This window comes from Aotus nancymaae, unplaced genomic scaffold (assembly GCF_030222135.1).
Source record: "Aotus nancymaae isolate 86718 unplaced genomic scaffold, 86718_ANA_hifiasm-v0.15.2.pri h1tg000038l, whole genome shotgun sequence".
Lineage (NCBI taxonomy): Eukaryota > Metazoa > Chordata > Mammalia > Primates > Aotidae > Aotus > Aotus nancymaae.
Genome location: NW_026988452.1, coordinates 5,874,687 through 5,890,179, shown reverse-complemented (window position 1 = coordinate 5,890,179; position 15,493 = coordinate 5,874,687). Strand labels below are relative to the sequence as shown.

General features: G+C 47.2%; 1 protein-coding gene across 3 annotated transcripts in view; it reads left to right on the top strand.

The window, feature by feature from the left end:
* The window catches only part of ITGA9 (integrin subunit alpha 9), a 362,228-nt gene that overhangs the window by 21,868 nt on the left and 324,867 nt on the right, over positions 1 to 15,493 (top strand). The window contains exon 4 of one of the 3 annotated variants that reach the window (XM_021666559.2): positions 6,994 to 7,117. In XM_021666559.2, the coding sequence (XP_021522234.2) occupies positions 6,994 to 7,117 (124 nt within the window). Of the gene's footprint in view, positions 1 to 6,993; positions 7,118 to 8,963; positions 9,005 to 15,493 lie in introns of those variants that run through there. The other 2 variants (XM_064360142.1, XM_064360141.1) reach the window with 2 other exon arrangements.

Sequence of the window (15,493 nt, the reverse complement as noted above, 5' to 3'; positions counted from 1 at the left end):
TTTCTATGAGGTATAACACTAAAGCCCTTAACACGCCCAGCTGTGAGTGGACAGGCTGGTGGGTTTCACACACCTACACTTAGACATCCCTGTTGCCAGCACCGCAGAAGGACCCCTGGACCCTTTCCCAGTCAGTTCCTCTGCGCCTGCTGAGAGAACCACTGTTTTGACTTCATAGGCTTTCTCTTGCCCTTGACTTTTATCAGAAGCTGTATGAAGGTTTTTATTATAAAAGTGTAAGATCAAGAAGGGAGAGTAATACCAGCTGCCGCTGACGGAGGGCTTCCTTTGGGTCACGTGCGACAGAGCTGAGGGTTCCTGTGTATTTTATCCCAGGGGAGACGGGTTTTCCTTAAGGATCTAGGCAAAGTGTTTTTGTCCCCTCTCTCAAGGAGCCCACTTTCGTTAAACTTCTTCATGGCAGAACCTGTTAATCCGAATTCTATCCTCAGCACAATTAAGCATCCCCCCTTTGTTGGGCCCCTAGGGAGAGGAGGAAGCAGCTGGATGCTGTCGCCAGGATCGCTGGGGCCTCCCTCCTGGAAGCCCTTGTAGGTCCTGAGAGGCTCCCTGAGCCCCTGTTTGCCTTGTTTCCAGTCCTTCCATCACTGTCGTGGCCTGGCCCTGGACCGTCTCCAAACTTCCACATTCCTCCAGGCGTGGTGGCCTGACCCTGACTGGACGAATGGGCCCCAGAAGGGCTGAACCCTTGTCTGCCATTCTAGGGAAAGAGAGGGAAGAAGCTGACTCATCTGTAAATCAAAGGGTAGCCCAAGGTCCTGGTTCAGAACAAAGAGGGGGTGGTGGCCTGGCGGCACAACACAAGATGCTCTTAAGGGTGCTGAGCCTAGGGTCAGAGTTTGCTCCTGTGAAAATATTTCCTCTCTGCAAGGAAGGGTAACCTTTCTGTGGCTGAGACCTTGTTTCTAGAGGGGCAAGACAGAATTCTGTATTACTGCAGATCAGTATCATGCAGGGGTCATCTCTGGGGACAGTGAACAGCAATGAGGACCACAGGGAAGATCTGGCAAAGGAAGCCAAGGATGCAGAGCTGGAGCATTTGTGGATAATGGCACCGTGGATGGTCCTGTCTAATTAATTGCATGCAGGGCTAGTTTTTAAATGTTTTATGAGATTACTGCATCATCCACTCAGTAAGCCACTATATATGGGTGCTGGGGAAAGAGGAGGATCTGACAGCATCTGGTTTCCTGGTGACTTTTGTTTTTCTAACTGTGGTCAAACACATAACATAAAACTTACCACCTTAACCATTCTGAGTGTACAGTACAGTAGTGGTAAATGTATGCACACTGTCGTACAACAAACCTCTAAACTTTATCTTGCAAAACTTACATCCGTTGCACACCAACTCCCCTTTTCTCCTTCCCCTGCTTCCTGGCAACATTATTGTATTGCTGTTAAGAGTCTGAGTACTTTAGATCTCACATACGTGGAGTCGTGCGGTGTTCATCCTCTGTGACTAGCTTATCACATTTAGCACAATGTCCTCAGGGTTCATCCATGTTGTAGCACGTACAGGATCCCTTTCCTTTTTAAAGGCAGAATATTATTTCATTGTATGAATATACCATATTTATTCAGCTATTAATGGACATTTAAGTTGGTTCTATCCTCTGGCTGTCGTGACATATGCTGCTATAAACGTGTACCAATATCTCTTTGAGATCTTGTTTTCAATTCTTTTGTGTATGCACCCAGAAGTGGGATCACTGGATCATACGGCACTTCTGCTTTTAATTTTTGAGAAACATCCATGCTGTTTTCCCAAGTGGGGGCACCGTTCTAAATTCTCACTAACAGTGCACAAGGGTTTCAGTTGCTCCACATCCTTGCCAACATTTATTGTTTTCTGTTTTTTTTTTTTTTAATAGTGGCCTTCCTAATGGGTGCGAGATAATGCTTGACTGTGATTTTGGTTTGCATTTCCCTGATGATTAGTAACGTCGAGCATTGTTTCATCTGTTGTTGGTCATTGTATATCTTCTTTGGAGAAATGTTTAGTCACTTTGCCCAATTTTAAATTGGATTGTTTGGTTTTTAGTGTTGTTGAGTTATCCTCATGGCTTTTTGCACATGGGCAGTCTTGCTAGGAAAGGCTTGTCCCAAGTTCCCTCTGCCCTGTCCCACTCTGTCCTCGTCACTCCTCTTTCTTCCCCTGTGTGGGCTCTGCCTCCTCCGTGAAGTCTGTTAAGGGTTTTCTGGGACGGGCTGAGCATCTTTTGTGTCATTAGGAGCTCAACATCACGTTGTTACTTATATTGTGTGTATAATTTATTTTGTGGCCATAGGTCCCCTTTTATGGAAGCCACTTGGGGATAGAGACCAAATCTTCTACCCACTTTTATTCTCAGCATCTGGAAGACATCTCTCTAAGGAATGGCGTCTGAAAGTGTGTTTGAATAATACAGGGACTGAGGGTCAATGTTAAAACAATTAGAAACCAAATTAGTTGCCATCTTTTCTTGGTGGCTGATTCTAAGTGGTTGATGGAAACACCAGGAAAAATTCTATAAAATGTCCCTTAGAGATGACAGGCAAAAACAAGACACAGTGAGTGGCTACCTAGTTCATATTTACATTTGGAGGCCTCATAGCCATTTGCTTTTTCTTTAATGTTTCAATCCTACCTGTCAGAGCTTTCTGGGAGGCAAGTATTTACCTTTAAATTAAAAATAGGAAGGATGTGTGTTGTTAAATCATTTTGAGAACTTGGGTGGTACCTGGGGTGTAGGCAAGAGACCAATATCCCCAAGGAGCACAATATTGGATTCCAGGGTTGGGTTTGAAGAGGGAGAGGTGGGCTGGCAATTTTGAAAGTGGTGTCTGGTGCTGATAGAAAGCTAAGAACAGATGGAGAATTTGAAGGCTGCAATGGGGAGTGAAATGTCTCAGTGACAAATGGCATTAGGTGGACCATGGACCCAGCAACCAGCTCTGGCAAGAACCGGGTTGTCAGACTGGCCTGGCAGGTTGACCTTGGCTTAGTGCCTGCCCATCTCAGCTCCAGGTACACTGTTGCACCTCCCAGGTTTTCCCCAGGAACAAATGATACTGATTGTAAAGACAATGTCAGGATTAGAGGTAAGCCCTTTCCCTTCTCACACCCCCACCCTGAGCTCCCTGTGTGCAGATGACATTTTAAGAAATGGCGGGAAGGGGAATCACGTCTTGAAAGGACCACGGAACAAACCCTGTGTAGGCATTGACCGCTGCTCTCAGAACGTGGAGGGCAACCCAGACGTCCAAGTCTAGTGTCTCCGCATCATCAGACTTGCCAAGGCTCGCACAACAAATAATTCTAGATTCTTTCTGTGCAGAAGCAGTATTCTCTGGTTCTCTTCGTCATTTCCTTTCTAAATATCAGGGCTGTCCTTATCTCTTCCACTGCTTCCCATCCATCCATTTTTTTTCAAAGCCACAGGGTACATTTTTGCATTTACTTCTGTTGCTCTGCTTCCTGATGGTTTTCAAAGGGAACTTTTTATTGAGCTGTAACACACACGCAGAAGAATGCACAAATCATCAGTGTACGCCTCAATAATTTTTCCTTAGGTGAACATCCTCAGAACAACATTTTCACACTCCAGAAGCCCCTTGCCAATGCCCCTCCTGGCCGCGCCCTCCTCCTCCTCAGCTAGAAGCCTCTTGGGGGAGTCTTGCGGCATCGCAGCCTTGCTGTGATTCTGCTCCCCAGCACACACCGTTCTCAGCTGCCCAGCCCAGTTGCAGCCATGCGCTGTGGACCTGGATGCGTGACAAAGGCTTTGGCCATCTCTATGGCAAGTACGCGAATAGGAGGGTTGGCGGGGGCTGATGTACCTTCATGGCCAAGGCACCCGGGAAGTGCCAGTACCCGCCCCAGGAGGGAGGTGGTGTTTCCATACCACAGAAAAGGCCTTTGAAATAAAGTGTTTATTTCTTTCTCTTTTTCCTTTTCTGGGAGGAAAAACAGTCCTTATAACTTGAAGTGTGTCAGATTCTAAGATCTGGAGTAGGACAAGGCCCTCCTCCCCCTTTCTTATGATTGATTGAAATCTGACTTTGAGCAAGTCTTGCTGTTTTCAGAGAATGCTCTTCTTCTCCTGTTCTTCTCTGCTTGGTCCCCATTCCTCCGTCGCAGCAGAACTCATTTGGAGAGATTGATGGAGTTACTAATGCTTTGGAGACGGTCCCTATGAATTTTTTTTTTAATGTAGGAGTCAGATTGACATGTGTGTATACATAATGATAATCAGGGCCAAACACAGTCTTCTCTTTCCATAATTTATATTCAGACACTTCGAATTGTTTTCCTACATGAATCCTTCCTTTGGCACTTTGAGCTCTGACCTCCCGGAATGCTTTTAATTTAGTATGAAATGGAATATTTGGATCTTCTAGGAAGTCTCCAAGATCACCCTTTAAATAGTTTATGGCACTTAAAAAATGATACAATACACCAGACATTAACTACAGCAAAGCCTTCCTATAAGTGCCAGTGTGCAGCTGGCTGTCAGACAGCGCCATGATAAACATCCGCCTCTTTTTACAGCCCCTCCAACTCAGAAATACAATAAAACATGGTCAGCCCTTGAAGCCAAGGGCTTTGCTAAGTCCAAAAACTAAAATATAACTTACTTACCCACCAGTTAGATAACAATAAATGATTCAAGTTTGTGAGCCATCAGAATTGAGTCAGAACTTTAAAATCCAATTATTTAGCAGTATGGAATGATTATTTACTTAGTGATATATTTTTATAGTTCTTTGCCTCATATCATTTATCTACTTAGAAATTTGCTATTTTAGCACAAAACAGTATCAAGTGGAGGAATGACCGTGATTTGCAGCAGAAAAAATAACAATAGATTGTTTTTTGTAGTTTAATGTCATACGACAAGAGGCAAAGTGTGGGCAAGCTCAGGTTGTGAGAGTCGTTCTGAGTGTGTCCTGTTTTGCCCTTGAGCAGAGAGTGGCCTTGTCAAGGGCCTTGGTGGCAGTGGCTTGAAGGATGAAGAGCAGAGAGCTTAGAAGGCAGTGAGCTTACCACGGCGTGACCTCAGGGCAAACCAGGCCCCGAGAGCCCCTCACTCACTCGATGACCTTGGGAATTCCATTCAACCTCAGAACGGAGATTTCAGGTGGCCTGGCCCTGTGGCAAGGGGGCTGTGAAGATGATAAAGTCACCAGGCCTGCCCCAGGGGTGAGTTTTGATGGCCTGTGAAGTAGGAATGAGAAGTTTTAAGATGGAAAATGCTTCATAGTGAAACAAGGAAGACTCAGAACTCCGGTCCTGTTTGCAGCACTTACTGGCTCTGCCACTGGGGCAAAGCACGCTCTGATCCACAGTGCTCTCGTGCAGCAAATGGGAACTCTGAAGACACCGCTGCCCACCTTCCAGGCTTGCACAAGAGGTCAGAGGTAGGCCGTAAGAACACTGAATGTTTTCCTTAAAAAACTGTGCGCTTGAAGGGGCACACCAAGATGTTAAAAACTGATTATTTTGAAGAGCAATATCTTAAGAAAATGCATTCACTGGCCAGGGTGAAGTGAACTGAGAGCAGAAGTGAGGGGTGAATGCCCGGGAGAAGTGGACTGGGCTGGGCAGCCAGCGTGTGCGCCTCTGAGTAAGCAGGTCGGCTCCTCATCAGCAAGACACGCATGGGGACTGGGGCTGTTGTCGTGTCCAAGCAGAAGGCAGGGGCGCGCTTGGTGTGGCAGGAGGATGAGCCAGGCCTGCGTCCCGGCTGCTGGCACTGCTCCCGTGTCTGTTGGCAGAGCTGCCCTTCCTCATGGCATCTTGCATAGCCATGTGCTGAGAGGCTTCTCTAGAAAGCTGGCTGACGCGTCTGTCCGTCCTCTTCCCCGACATGCGGAGCTCCCACCCACCCCAAGGCCCTTGGCACTCTGAACCTTTCTTCAGCTCTCCTCAGAGAGCCTTCCTTGACCTGCCTGGCAAAACCAGCCACTCCCTGGCATGAGGGAACTTTCTGGTGAGATGGAAGTGTGCTGTGTCTTGTTAGGGCCTTGTGACATGAGTGTGTACATTTGTCAAAGCTCATTACATGGTATGTTTGAGATTTGTGCATTTTGCTGTATTTAAGTTTACATCAAAAAAAGAACCCCCACACACATTTACTTCTAGTTAATGAGACGCATGCGGAAGTGTTTCTGTAGGTAGAAACACAGTTGAACATCAGCAGCTCCTCTCTTCCCTGCTCCCTCCATGCCAGCTGACTCCCTTGGGCCTGTCAGCCCTGAAGCCACCCCTCACCCATCTGCACTGCCCCTCTGGTCCAGACCTGCACCATCTCTCACCTGGTGTTCCTTTGCACCCTTCCCTCCTGTGGTCTCCACCGGGCAGCCAGATCTTCCCACACTGTCACTCAGATCACGCTTCTCACCTGTGTGAGACCCTCCCCTGCTTCCCATTGCAGATCTTCTGAAGTCACAGCCATTCGCATGTCCCCTGTGGTCTGACCTTGGCCCCCTCTTTGACCCTATCTCCCACCCCGCATGGTCAGTCCGGACCGGCCTTTCTTTCTCTTGAGCCTCTGAGCCTTTGTCACAGTGTGACCATTGCATCCTGCTGTCCTTTGAATCCTCCCGGAACTCTCTTCCTGTGTGCTCAGTGTGGTTAGCTCTTCCTCATGCCTCAGGCCTTCCCCACTGCCAGTGGAAACTATCCTTCCACTCCCAGCTTCTCTATTCCATAACCCTGTTTCTTTCGTTCCCGGTGCTCAGGACTAGCGACAGTCCTCATGTGTTGATCTATTTGTTTATTTCCTATCTCCTAGTTAGACTCCGGGGCTCGTTCCTGTTTGTGCCGTTTTCTGATGCCCAGAGCAGTGCCTGGTATGAAGGTGTGGCTTCCTGGCCCCTCTGCTCCTCTCTCCTCCCACAGAAAGAAACACCGGGCACTGCCAGGAGTCTGCTTTGTGACCTTTTGGGGACAACTTTCCTGCTCTCAGCTGCTCTCTATCCCTTTAGGCCTGTGCCCATCGCTGGAAGAACATCTACTATGAAACCGACCACATCCTGCCGCATGGCTTCTGCTACGTCATCCCCTCCAACCTCCAGGCCAAAGGCAGGACGCTGATCCCTTGCTATGAAGGTAAGCATGGATTGATTGTCCTCATCCCCTACATACCTCATGCCCTAGGCCCACCTCCCCACCTTTTTGCACCACCAGCTGAACATTTACCCAGCTTTCCACATGCTTGTGAGAGGGCAGCGCTGTTTGCCCCCAGACGGTCTCTTGATGCCCAAGGCCCTTCCCAGAGAAGAGGCAGGTGCGGAGGGGGTGGCAGTTCCAGGCCTTTCCAACCCTTGCCTGACTCGGACTCAGAGCCCACGGTGACTACCAAGCTTTATGAAGTCTCCGGGACCGAAATTTACCAAGCCTCAGCCAAGTGACATAACAGCTGCCTTGGTTTTTTGGTAATGTCAGGTGCTGTGTTGCCTTGTGAAACTTACCTTCTCTCTGGACCTCAGTTTCCTTGTCTGAAAATTCAGTGGTTGGTCCAGGTGATCTCTAGAGCCCCAGGCAGCTCCCATCAGTCATTAGGCTCTCACACAGCTCCTGGCTGCACTGTGGGCAGATGTCCTGAGGCGAGGGGAGAGGAGACTCAGGATTCATAAAGCAACAGCTGGACCGAAACTTAACACTCCAAACACTCAGCATTTCATGACATTCGAGGTCTGACTTTCCTTCCCACGTGGTCCTGCATCCTGAATGCGGTTTTAAGAGCTCCTTGCCAAGGGACACTAGGAAGGAAAATGTATCCTTTCAGACTTAGAAACTTCAAATGCCTGGGCATCGAGGACAATCGCTAATAGTGATTGAGTCGACCACTGTTGAGCACAGTCAAATCTGAGCTTTAAGCATCCAGAAGACATGGTTATTTTCTTCAGTTTTATAGCTTGTAGTCTCAGCTTTTCTCAGCCTAATTTCGGGTGAGCTGGAACCTGCTCCTTCTCTAAGGGCTGGACTCTTAATTCCCTTCCTGCTTTATTTGGACAGAAGTCTCACTGGCTTGTGTCCACATTGCCTTTGGGCCTCCGTGGGTTTTCCTAGGTTTCAAATTTTGTGGCCACTAAAGGGGACTCATGAGAAACACTATATGGACCCTGGGACCCTTCTGGGGACTCAGCTGACCCAGGAAGGGTGCTCTGGGAAATGTCTCCCCCAGAAGAGCAAGCAGCATCCCTGCGGGAGGCACAAACCCTCCTGTAGAGAGAGAGAGCCTTCTTTTGTTTTTTCTTTTTCCTCTGTATCAGCATTTGATCAGCTCTGGCTATGTGAGGGAATGAAACTCTGGCCCTGTTTATATCTGTATTGCCCCCGACAGAAGAAAAACAAACTTCTTCTAACAAATAGATGTTGATGTAATCAGTCACGAGTGGAGGGATTGTTGATGTCAGATGCACAAAGCTGAGTCAAGACTGGGTTTCCGCTGCCTAGTTTACACCTCCTTCCCAAGGAAGAAAAAGGAAAAGCCTCTGGAACAGCTGGTGGGGGAGCTCTTCAGGCTGGGAGGGAGCGAGGGACTCTGCAGGGTGATGGAGGCAGTGATTGCTGGATCACACTAGTTATGCACAGGACCGGTCCTTTGGTGTTCTCAGAAGATGACATGTCGTGACAGGAATGCATGGCTGTCCCCAGTGATTCTTCTGCATACACCACAAGTGCAAGGACGGCCTTCCGAAGAGGGAGTGGAGCCAATGACCACGTGTGCGCGGTGCGCCGTGGCTCACGCTTCTGCGTTACTTTCTGTTAAGCAGCTGTGGATCATCAGTGGGCCAGTGTTGATCTGAGGTCTTTGCACATTCTCTCATCTAATCTTCCCAGAAGCCATGAAAAATGTTTTTTCTTTTGTTCTTGGGTCTGATTACAGGTAGTTTATTTTGAAAATTGTTCTGGCAGACACCAGTGAGGCAGGGGGAAGTGAGAATGGGAAGGAGCACCCACTGAAGATGTGCTCCTCAGCACGTTACCTGGGTGAGCAGGGGCAGTCTCTGGGGTGGGTGCTGGGACCAGCGTGGAGCGCACACCTAGAGTCCTCCTGCCTGAGGCCTAGGGGAAGGGGCTTCTTCGATCTGGCATCCTGTCTTGCCATGTGTGTGGGCTGGGAAAGCCTCCAGGACAGAGGTGCGGGTGCTGGCGGGTGGCGGTCAGTTCACATCACGGGAACGGTGGTAGGAGCTGGGGGGACGCAGGGGGGATGCCCAGAGGCTAGCTTCTGGTGTGCCATTCTCCTGTGACAGAGGAGCCAGCGGAGACTCAGAGTGTACGTGAATTGCCCCAGGTTCGCTCAAATGGTAAATGGTGGAGCAGGGTTTTGAAGCTGGCATCCGTCTGACTCAACACACCATTTTGTGTCCTGGCAATTAATGGTAATTTCTGTTAGTTTGTGTTTCAGCATTTCTAATTTGAATGAGAAGTAAAAGCTAGTCAACAACTCTTACAAAACAAGAAAGGTGACTTAACTATCCCCAAAGTACAATTACGAGGCGAGGCAGTGCCGTCCAGTCAGGCCCTGCTTGCTTTCTCCTTCCTCTCTGCCGGCTGCTCTGATGCTTGGCAGGAGCGCACCAGCCCACTGAGCTGAGGCGGCGGTGGCCATGGCAGTGGGGGCAGCAGCAGCCAGGTGTCAGCCTCTGTGCAAGGACACTCCAGGCACCCCTCCTTCACAGAAGTGTGTGAGCTCCAGCCTAGGCCTCGCTGGGCTCCTGTGTTTCTGCCCACCCCCTGGGTGCTTCTGACCATGCAACATGTCTCGCATAGCTCATGAGTCCTAGAGAAGAGATATGCAGAACAGAGCTGAACTGAACCTGTAGCCAGAGCCCCACCAGATCAGTGAAACCCCAGCCGATCTGTGGTCGTATGAGTGAGAGATAAATGCTTGTTTTTGTTTGCCGTGGAGATTTTGTGATTGTTATGCAGTAATAGCTGGCTGATACAGGGCTCATCTCAGGAACCCAAACTCCTCATGCAACAGTGGCTATAGGGTGGGCTCAGGCCTCCAGGATCATTCTTTGCTTTAATCGTTCCTGGACTTAATGACGGCTAAATGATACCAGTGAAGAAGTTAGCAAAATGATTCTGCCCCTGCCCAATCTTCCTTCCCCATGGGCGCACACACACTTCCATGTGCTAACCCATTCACAGGCCCAGGGTAGGGAATAAGGGATGGATGGGTCTGGCATATTGGTTGTTGGGGTGTAAGAGCAGCCCCTTAGAAAGATGGGGGACTAACCTGAAAGTTTCTGTAGTTCTTGGCCCTGCAAGAGGAAAGGACTGGAAGACTGGAGTGGACGGGTGGGGGAGGGAGGATCCAGGCCATAGTAGCTAGAGGGCTCTTGTCTGTGTTCTGCTGGCTTTAGGAATCTCCACCTCCCTGTTTTGTGGTTTAAACTAGACCTACTTTGGCTTTTAAGGCAACCAGTATTTTCTCAATGTGGAAAAACTCAGTGATGCAAGTTCTCTGTTCCAGGCTGGGGGTCGCACTGTGGTTAGGGACAAGGGGAGGGTCTTAGAGTTTGACAGGAACTTTCAGACCACCTAGAGCAGCCTCCTGTCTTTCGTGAGGTCCAGAGAGGTGATGACCTGACTTTTTCTTTCTAATCTGTTATTCACATGCCACACCACGGAGAGGCCAGGTAGCTTGGTGGCCAGTGCACAGACTCTGGACCCAGACTGCCAAAGTTCAGGTCCCGGCTCTGCCACTTCCTCTATTAACAGTGTAATCTCAGATGGGTTATTTAACTTCTCTGTGCCTAACCTACCTCCAGGGTCTGTGAAGAGGACTGAATGAGTTAATGCTTCTAAGTCCTTAGAACAATGTCGGGTATATACTTGCTAATATACTATATGCTAAGCATACACACACACACACACACACACACACTAATATGCCATATACAACATACTGTATTCTGAGCAAGTGTTTGTTAATCATCATAGGGTGACTTGTGAACCGGGAATAGAATCCACTTAATCTTAAGTACTTGTTAGTCGCCAGATAGACAAAACCCAAGTGATACAGTTCCAGCTATCAAGAAGTTCCCAATCTACAGGGGAAAACAGAGAGGGGACATGGGGTTTTAAAAGTGGGGGGTCTGTGTGGCGAGAGAATTTCCCGCCAGTGTGTGTACTACTGGAGATTATCCCCAAGGGCTTGAGCTGCATCCAAGTGCGAGGTGGCATTATTTCATTTTACAATTGGAAAAACTGAAACCCACTTAAAGTCTGTAGGCTGTTGGGACTGTGGAAGGAGGGATGGTGGGAATTGGAGATTGGTCATGGTGGTGGCCACATGGCTGCTTCTAAACCCACTTCCTGTGGGATGGTGGAAAGACTGTGGGAGGGGCTGTGGGTTGAGGCCGGCTCTGCCACACTTCTGCCTCTGTGGCCTCAGGCCTGTCACTTGGCCTCTCAGTGAGAGTCGATGCTGTGATCGCTCCTTGCATTGATGCCTCCACTGCTGCGATGCCTCCACTGTAGAACTCTTTGGGTTACGCTGAGGAGCTCCTGAGAAAACTCGGGTGAAAGTGCTCAGCAAGGCCACCATTGTTCTGTGATTGAGGCCTCGTTGTAAGTCTCCATATGGGCCAGCTGTGCTCCCTTTAGAACATTGGACAGTTCGAATGTGAATCTTGATCTTTCTGTGGGATAGTTTTATCCTGGCCTTTTGGGAAGGGTGCGGAAGTGACCCCACCCACTTGGTGGTCTGCTTGAATTACATTCATTAATGTAGGCTCCGCGCATTCAGCGGATTGTGAACATTTGGAAACCAGTAAAGTCGGTTTGGTTGCAGAAACTCTAAATATGCGGGCATCATTTCAAAATGTCTCAAACTTTTGAATTCTAAAAGAATTGGTCTTGGTTTGGCACTAGGACATGGCTTCTCAGGTGCTTCCTGTTTCTGGTTGAATGGGAGGAGCTACCAGCGTGTCCTGTTGGAACCAAGAACTGTAGAGGAAATGGGAAATAGACATGAATTTGGGACATAAACTCATGGAGCACATCCTTCGGTCGGTTCAGTTTGTGTTGATTTCATGTGAGAGCATCGTTACTACCACATGGTGTTTGGTTTTATCCGAATGTGAGAAAACGAGAGCTTTGGTGGGACACCGTGTGGGGAAAACTACTTGTAAATTAAAGGGCAAGCACATAAAACATTAGTCATTATTCGCCAAGCTGTGGTATTTTAGGACTCCCAAATGTTAAGTCCATGCATGTGATAAAATCGAGTATAGAGATTTATTTTATCCTTTGCCCCTGAGACTACTGAGGCAAGAAGCCGGAACTTAGCAGGAGTGAGGCTGCAGACAAGTTGTCTTTTTATTGTGACAGAAAAACCTCATGACTGTGTAATAATTCGGGAGCAGCATGGCAAATTAGCAAACCTTGTTCAAGATAAAGCACAGATAAAGAAATGCAAGAGGTGATTATGATGCCATCGTGTATTAGACTTAAATTATGGAACCTGGCTTCACTATTCACTTACTGCTATGATTAAACCTGTGTGTTCCTGCTTTCTGGCCTGGTGACCTTAGGCAAGCTGGTGCCCTCATCTGTAAATCAGGGAGATTAGGATCCACCTAAGAGGCACGTGAAGTGTAAAGTGCCTAGCACAGTGCTCAGCTGAGACTGAGTGCTCATTGCCTTCAGTTAGAAAATGTGAATTTTCTATTTAATTTTCAAGCAACATAATAATGTTCTTAAATATTCTCAGACAGTGTCTAACAGAGCCTGCTTTAGTGACTAGATAATGAAGGGTAGAAAATTGGATATTCCTAAAATGATTTTAAGAGCCCTTGGGAAGATTAGAATTTCTCAAATACTGTTGAAGATCATGTTGGCACAATTTGGTTGGTAAGCTCTCCTTCCCTCTTTTTGTAGATGACCTAAAGTTTAACTCATGCCATGTTTAAATGTTCTTAAATTTGGAATTGTTGGAGGCTGAATTTGTCAGATTTTACTATGCTTTAAAATGGTGACGGAGAAACTTCCTGTTGATGCGGAGGGTTTGTGTACCCGTCTCTTCATTATCAGGGAATGACTGGCTTTCATTCCCAGTGTGTGTCTGCCTGTCTCAGGATGGTGCTCATTTCTATGGAAGGAAATAGATTTACCCATTCAAAGGTGAAGATTTTTTTTCCCCTTCTAATGTTAAAAGTGGTTTCCACAGGGGACAAAAATCAATCAGGAGCTATTTACAAAAGAAAAGGAATTGGGGTTTTGTTGTGTTGTGTTGTATTTTTGTTTTGTTTTTGTTTTAGAGAGAACTTTGAAAGGCTAAGTGGATCTATTTAAAAATTCAAGAACAAGCCTCATACATTTTTATTAAATAAAGACCTCTATATTTACATGGGATTTTATGGTTTCTAAAGAGCTTTAATAAAAATTATCTCATTTAAATAAAACCAGCAAATTAAGGAAAAGAGGAGGCAGTTCTACATTATGTCCAGTTAAATGGAGAGGGATTCTGAGGGGGAGAAAGGGAGGGTGGCCCTAGAGGACAGCCAGGGCTGAAAGGAGGCCCAAGGTCTCGGGCAGGGGCTCTCTGGGGCTTTCCAGCTTTCCCTTGGAGCCAAGAGTTTTAATCTTGGGCAAACCTATCTCCTGTATTTCCGACGTGTTTCCGCATATTACATGAAATTATCGACTATTAAACTGCTTCTTTTGTTCCTCTCAGAAAACTTAGTGGATTCAGGTTCACCTAATGTTTCTTGAGCACCTATCTGGTGCCAGGGGTTGTGCTAGGTACTTAACATTTATGATCTTACTGAATAATCACATCATTCTGGGATAAGTATTCTTCTTTTTAAAATTATTATTATTTTTGAGATGGAGTCTTGCTCTGTCACCCAGGCTGGAGTGCAGTGGTGCGATCTCGGCTCACTGCAACCTCTGCCTCTGGGGTTCAAGTGATTCTCCTGCTTCAGTCTCCCTAGTAGCTGGGACTACAGCTGTGTGCCACCACAGCAGGCTAATTTTTGTATTTTTAGTAGAGACGGGGTTTCGCCATGTTGGTCAGGTTGGTCTTGAACTCCTGACCTCAGATGATCCACCCACCTTGGCCTCCCAAAGTATGGGGATTACAGATGTGAGTCACGGTGCCCAGCCTGGGATAAGTATTCTTCCCCTTGTTATACAGATGAGAAAACTGAGGCCCAGGGAGCTTGATGAAGGTCACAGACGTATTAGCAGGAGACGGGTGGATGGCTTTTAAGTGTGTAGTAGGTTTCTTTGTAGCTACCTGCTCTGTTGGGGTGGTAGTTTTCTTGGTGATTACTGGGTGTTGTGGCCTATCACAGGGAAAAATAAATTCATCTATTTTTTTCATAGCCAAAAATTCATAAAATTAGACCCCTCCCCACTATACACTTGTTAAGCTGTGTTTCAGTTTTGCAATTACAGATACACTCTGTAAACAAGTCCTAGCAGATACAGAGGGAAGACGTGGGCCTTCAGCCTGATAAAATGTAGCCAGGAGACCAATCTGCTCTAGTCTGGAGTGGCTGCTTACTGGAAACATTTGGTTTTGGTATCTGCATAGCACTTTGGCCGTCGGTGCTTTAGAGCCAGTAATTTCATGAATCTTTGTTTTGTTTTGTTTTGGTTATATAGATGAGAAGTTTCTATGTTGCCCAGGCTGGCCTTGAACACCCGGCCTTGCCTCCTTATGCGCCAGGACAACAGGCCTGAGCCACCATGGCTCCCTATTTCGTGAGTCTTTTAGCTTATTTGGTCCTGAATTGAATTCTGCTCAGTTCTGAGCTGGGGTTCTCACTGAAATGTGACTGTCCCATATTCAGGGTCACTTTTTTCCCCCGAGAGCAGAGCACAACACAATGCATAGTAAGTTGGATGTGTGCACACACACACACTCTCTCACACACACACACACACACACACACACACACACACACTTATGTGCCTGTATTTTTGCTTACCGCTGAAGTAGGGAGTTGGCAAAATGGGTTGCTAAGTTTTGGGTAAAGGGGACGCTTTAAAGATTACAAAATTCCTTTTCTGGTAATATTAAAAAATTATTGGCTGGGTGTGGTGGCTCACGCCTATAACCCCAGCACTTTGGGAGGCTGAGGTGGGCAGATCACCTAAAGTCAGGAGTTTGAGACCAGCCTGGCCAACATGGTGAAATTCCGTCTCTACTAAATAATACAAAAATTAGCTGGACGTGGTGGTTGGCGCCTATAATCCCAGATAGTCAGGAGGCTGAGGCACAAGAATCACTTGAACCCGGGAGGCAGAGGTTGTGGTGAGCCAGAATCGCGCCGCTGTACTCCAGTCTGGGCAACAGAATAAGACTCTATCTAAAAAAAAAAATTATTGTAAAAAAAAAAAAATTCCATTTTAACCATTTTTAAGTGTAGAGTTCTGTAGCATTATGTACATTCACACTGCCAGGCCACCATCACCACCATCCAGCTCTGAACTAAAACTCTGTACCCATTAAAC